Raw genomic sequence first — 6,000 nt, 5'->3', positions numbered from 1 at the left:
ACAGGGGTAAAGTGTTACCAACACCTATCAGCAGACATATGAAAAAATGCATACACCTACATGCAATGTGGTGCCAAGATTAAAAATCGAGATGCTGTTTCAGTTATTTCTGAAGTCCATAAGGATCTTGCCACTGGTTTCAGTGGGACTGAGATTGTTGCCTGTTTATGGATATTTTTTAACACAGAACTATCTGGTATTTCCAAAAAATTTGCTAATGCTTTCATCAGCCCTAGTATTTAATTCACACAGTTTTCCCCCTGCAGTAATGCAAGGAGATGATTTTAGCGCAATTAAGAATAGCCGCCTGCTTCCAGCTGGGGAAGCCTGTTCCAATTCACCAAACTATTCTTTTGATAAAAGTAAATACAAACCCCCTTGTTGTAAATGGGGGTGCAGGTTGTTGCTGCAGCCTCTGAATATGGGCATTCCATCTGTCCCGGCGGCAGATTTGTTCAACTATGTCTGAACCTATCACCGCTCCAGGGAAAAACTGTTCTCTGACTCATGTTAATGTATGAATCTAATTGTGTCCTCACACACTTTGCAGCTTTCATTGCCCATTAGGAACATTAACATCATACACTGAGTCCTGGTAGATGTATGGTCTTTATATACTGCATAATGTCCACAGATCTCTGCTGGCAGCTAAGAAAACACAAAAGAATAGAGGATATTTTGAAGTTTGGTGGAGTTTTTTTCTTCTTTGAGATTGAAGTCCAGTGTCTTGGGACCCAGTGACTTTAGATGACCTTCCGCCTCCATGGACTGTACTAAATTTCAGCCCCTGGAGGCTCCTGCATACAAAACCTCCTGGCTTTCAAGGGCAGGTGCAAGCAAAGCTTCACTGCGTCACAGATCAAGACCTGTTACTGCCAGAATTAGATTTCACAAATCTCTTTTATTTAACAGGACATCATTAAGGAACTGCCCTATGCTAGTTGATGGTGTCTTTAATTAATATAACTATTATGCTGCTATTAGGATTTCCAAAAAATAACACTTTTCAGCATTTTTAGTTACTGAGAAGCAGAGGTGGGTGTGTGTCTGTATAGACATGCATATGAAAATTGTGTTGAAGAAATATTTGTCTATATTGCAGGCTCAGGCACTCAGGAGGAAATGCTGACACTGAAGTGTCTGTGCAAACAATTCAGCTCTTCTCCTTCTAATTTTTGTGACAATTATATGATCCCAAATTATGTTTTTGATAGTATCTTCCCACAGGAGGGTTAACTTTCAGGCAGAGCTTTTGCCTGTGTGATGAACAGCTTCTCAGTGTTCTCTCTGATGCTTCCAGTGTTTGCTCTATGCCTTTTACCCCACACAGTGTATGATCTTGTCCTAAAGCATTCCTTCCTGGGCTTTTACTGCAGGCCTGAGCATCTGAGTACACTGAAAGCTCTGCGCAATTAAATCCTTAAATTCACTGATGATGTGAGATGGTGGTACCTCAATTTTACAGATGAGAAACTGAGGCACAGAGAAATGAAAGTCAATTCATTCCATAATCCTTGGCTGTCCCATCAGAGATCTGTAGGAACTTGTTTATTTGGGCTTGTACAATACCCTCTATCCATCTTTCCTCACAAACTCCCTGCTAACTGCACACACAGCTCCAATTCACCCATGTTTTGGAGATGGCTGTAGAGGCATGTCTGTGCTGCCTCATTTCCCCCATAAAACAAAACAAAGAGGATAAAACTTGTTTTAAAGGGTCTGTGTGCCCAGTGCAATATGGGAGCATTGAGCAATGCTAAAGAGAAGGGAGGATGAAGTCAGGAAGAGTAGAAGCCCTTCAGCAAGGTAGGATTTTGGGGGTCAGAGGGCTCCTGTTACACCCCATTGCAGGAGAAAGGAAAGTTTGGGATTTTGCAACAGTGGAGCAGATTTCCTGGAGACGAGGGTGCTCTTGACACCCTCAGTCTCTAGGTGAGAGCCAGAGCTGTGCCAGAGCTGGTGCCGAGGCCATGAGATGGCACATTTGGCCACCCTTTTTCCTCTCCCTGCCCGTGAGTGAACTGGGGGAGCCTCCATCCCACCTTGTGACTTGAGGAAAAGAGGTAGCTCATGCCAGTCAAGCTCTGCCAGTGTTGCAGGTTCAGGGAAAGTTACAAGCGCTGTACCCTGTTCAGGGGTGCAGCACCTTCTCCTTGCCCCAAAGCACCTGACACTTTCCAGCTCCTGCTGTGAACCACGGCAAGGAGAGCCTGAAACACCAGCACTGCTCCTGTTCCCTGCTTGCATCTCCTGAGCAGGGCTCTAATCCCTTCTCTAGGAGACTTGGGCGCCAGGTAGCCACATGTGTCCGTGGCCAGTGTGGTGTCGGAAGTGCTGGCTGCTGCCTTGGGGTGATCCCTTCCCTTCCACCCCAGCCTCCTTCTGAGGAGTGAACCCCTCGAGTTCAAGAAACAAAACCCCAGAAGCGCTGCTGAAATTCAGTACAAACGTTAAAAATTTTATTTACAGGGTAAAGTACGATTTCTTAAAAAAACCCAAACCAAAACAAAACCCCCACTTTGATAAGAGGTATAATAATAGAATAAAGCTCTTTATGTACAAAATACAATTTCATATGAATGAACATCTTGAATAAATTAAACCGCTTTCTGGTCCAGCCGCTGAATACCCCGTGTCTGCTCCCACTCAAAAGCAGGCCGGCCGCGCTGGGGGTCAGCATCTATAATGCATGAGCCTCTCCGCTGTCCGCCGGGTGCGGGGTCCCATCGGGGCTGGTGCTGGGACCCCCGGGAGGGGCTGAGCCGCCCCGGGGCAGGGCCGGAGAGACGCGCTGAGCCCCGCGCTGCGCCCCGGGCCGCATCGGCCCCTTAAGCCTTTTCATGGTATTGTCAGGGCGTTCAAACCAAATTTTCATGCTCGTTTTTCTTCGCTGGAGAGCTACAAATTGTAAAATTGACTTTTCACCTCGTCTGCGGCAGCAAATCTGTCGCTTTTCTTCTTTCCCAGTTTTTCGGAGTGGCGCGGGAGGCGAGGCGGGGGTCGGGGGGAAGGGGCCGGGGGGGAAGGAGAGTGATGAAAAGTGCAACGGGACAAGGCCCCCAACCTCTTCCCCCCCCACCTCCGCCGCCAGCCCTGGGCTGGGAGCGCCGGGCGGTGCGCGGGGGGCGCGGGGCGGTGCGCGCTAGCGGAGGGGCGCGCCCGGGCCGGCGGGCAGCCCGCGGAAGCCCCTTAGGCTGTCGGCAGGCGCGTAAGCGCAGTCCTCGGAGGTGGCGGGGCTGCTGGGGCCGGAGGCGGAGGCGCAGAGCGAAGGGGCGGACGGGGAGGCGCTGGACAACCAGGACCCCGCGTCGCTGCCGGGACTGGGGGGCGCGCCGACCCCGCGGAAGGCGGGGGGCGGCGGGAGGCACTGCTCGGCCAGGCGGAGGGTCTCGGAGAGGGCCCAGATGTAGTTGTAGGCGAAGCGCAGGGTCTCGATCTTGGTGAGCTTGGTGTCGTCGGGGAAGGTGGGCAGGACGCTGCGGAGCTCGTCCAGGGCGGCGTTGAGGTGGTGCATGCGGTTCCGCTCCCGGTCGTTGGCCTTGACCCGCCGGCTGCGCTTCAGCGTGTGCAGCAGCGCCTCGGTCCGCGCCCGCGCACGGCCGCGCCGTCTCCGCCGCTCCCGCGGAGCGCCGGGCTCCGCGCCGTCGCCACTGCTGGGCGCCTCGGCGGGCATCCTGCGGGAGAGAAGCCGGACCCCGTCACTGCCACGCGGGGCAGGGGAGGATGGAGGGGGGAGCGAAGGGGAAGGTGCGAAGCGGCCGGGGAAGGGGTGGGGGGGGGGGGGGGGGAAGGAAAAAAATAAATATAACGAAGGGGGTGGCGGTGCGGGTGCTTGGCAGGTGCCGGCGCTCCCGTACTCACATGGAAAGGCACTCCCGGGGATGCGGTTAAGCAATAACGGTATGAAAATACAGAGAGGAAAAAGCCGAGCCGGCCGCTATAGGGGAAGGCAGGGGACTCAGCGCCGAAAAAAAAAAAAAAAAGCGAAAAAAAAAGCCAAAGCCCGGGGAAAGGCGGGGCGGGGGGACACGCGACCGCGCGTGGCTTTGAAGTGCTGCGGGCTGCGATCCGCTCGTGTGAGCGGCGGCTTTGGCACACGACGGCGCGACCGCCCGTTCTTATAGCGGCGGGCGGACAATGGCCCCGTGGCCGCCCCGCGGGGCCGCGCCGAGGCGGCAGGTCGGCCCCGTGCGCCGCGCCCTCCGGAGCGTGCCCGCAATTACCGCGGGCGGCCGCGCATCTGCCGCGCCCCCGGGGGACGGGGGAGAGAGGGGGGGTCCCTCCGCTTTGTCCCCCCTGTGTGCGGGGAGGGAGGTGGCAGGACAAAGCGGGGCAGGGGGGTCGCGGCTCAGCGCGGGGGTGGAGGGGTCACCGTCCCGCTCCGGCCGGAGGGGCTCCAGTGTGAGTTTAAACCGCTGCGAGCAGGAGGTTTGGGGAAAGAAAAAGGTTAATCTGGACTTCCAGGGGATGAGCCGTGGGTTATTCCCCAGCCAGATGCGGATGGAAGATTTCGTCAGGTTTTCGTTGCACCTTGCGGTTTTTCTACATCCACCCGTCAAAGTGAAAATACTCTAGAATGGTAAAACTCAAAGCAGGTATTTCCCTCCTGCGTTTCTGAGGTGAATATCAACATGCACTTCGGCTTTCACGTGCTTCGCTTTGAAAAGGGTTTTGCAGGTGTTCAGAAAGTTAAAAGTTCCAAAGGACATTTATTTTATAAACCGGTGGTTGTAATCACAATATATATACACTGTATATAGATATACACACACTGCATATACAATGTACAGGTACAATTCTTCTCTGTCTGGATAAAAACAAAGAATTGTGCTCTTTTGATCGTAAAGTTTTTGCTGCCTCTGCTAATCCCCATTCAGTGCCAGGGTATCACTATCTAACATTTTGGGAAGCCGCAGTTTTGTAACTGGCTAAAAAGTTCCTCATTCTAACATCTGGCTCTTTGCATCCTGCTCTCCCTACTTCGAAGAAGCCCCATTGTCAGCACTCAGGTACTTGTGTCCCTGGAAGGTTTTCAGTTTCACGGCCCATCAATAGCCATTTTCAGGTGCCTATGCCTAAACTCACATGTATTTACCTGTTTTCCCCTTATGCAAAATGTGGATTGATTCCCCCTCCTTTGATTTTCTCCTATGCCTTTGATCTTCGGTAAACAGGGAATATTGACAGGCTAAATTATTGTCTATCTCTGCGTTTTAAATTCACAGCAACCATTCTTTACTTGAACCTGAGCGAGGAGTTTGCTATCAGTTATTTCTGCTTTGCACCCTCCTCGCTTTGCGATGACCCGCTACACCAGCAAACTGCCACAAACAACCTTCTTTGTGCCAAGACGATCACGCACAGAAGTGAGCAATCCAAAAAGCCCTGGGTGATGAATATTAACGAGTCTCAAACTAGAAGTAGTTTGGCAGCGGCCGAGCTTGCAGGATCAGCTCTCTTTCTGCTTTTTTACATCTTTATACGCTTGCAGACCAGGGGTGTGCAATATACCCACGGACGGCAGGCGACGGGGGCCTGGCTGTTCCCGGGAGGGACTGGGCTCTCTCAATCACCGACCTGCAATCACGCTGATGTTTTTAGGGCCTCTGCATACATAAGTGACTTTCTGCACTAAGCAGTTCCACTTCACTGAGTTACTCATGTCCTTAAGTGACGGCACAATTAGAGGCCTCTGTCAGCAGGCAGAGACCGACAGTGGTGTTGCTAGCACTAACCAGAAAGCCAGAAGGGACCAAAATTTAAAGGTTATGGAAGCATATGGCAAAAAGTGTTCAACTTTTGTTACTGTGCATTTTATATATTGTGATATAAACTCTAGTGTTGTCTGCAACACTTTTATTGTCTTTTGTTTAGGTGTCTTTGGGCAGTCAATAGTTTATTCATTAAAATGTTTATGATTCCCTAGAGTTTCACAGACTTTGGCACAACCGATCACTTGTCTGAAAGTTTGCAGTGAAAGCGCATTATTCATTAGTCCTT

General features: G+C 51.8%; 1 protein-coding gene across 1 annotated transcript; it reads right to left on the bottom strand.

The window, feature by feature from the left end:
* Window positions 1-3,142: 3,142 nt before the first annotated feature.
* Window positions 3,143-3,673, bottom strand: NEUROG1 (neurogenin 1). Its single transcript, XM_032125404.1, has one exon. The coding sequence runs from the start codon at window positions 3,671-3,673 to the stop codon at window positions 3,143-3,145; it is 531 nt and encodes a 176-aa protein (XP_031981295.1).
* Window positions 3,674-6,000: the final 2,327 nt, after the last annotated feature.

This window comes from Corvus moneduloides, chromosome 15 (assembly GCF_009650955.1).
Source record: "Corvus moneduloides isolate bCorMon1 chromosome 15, bCorMon1.pri, whole genome shotgun sequence".
NCBI classification, from domain to species: domain Eukaryota; kingdom Metazoa; phylum Chordata; class Aves; order Passeriformes; family Corvidae; genus Corvus; species Corvus moneduloides.
This window is presented reverse-complemented; position numbering and strand designations above follow the sequence as displayed.

Bases quoted from the DNA above. Each gene is read 5' to 3' on its own strand.
- NEUROG1 (XM_032125404.1), bottom strand. From the start codon at position 3,673: ATGCCCGCCGAGGCGCCCAGCAGTGGCGACGGCGCGGAGCCCGGCGCT.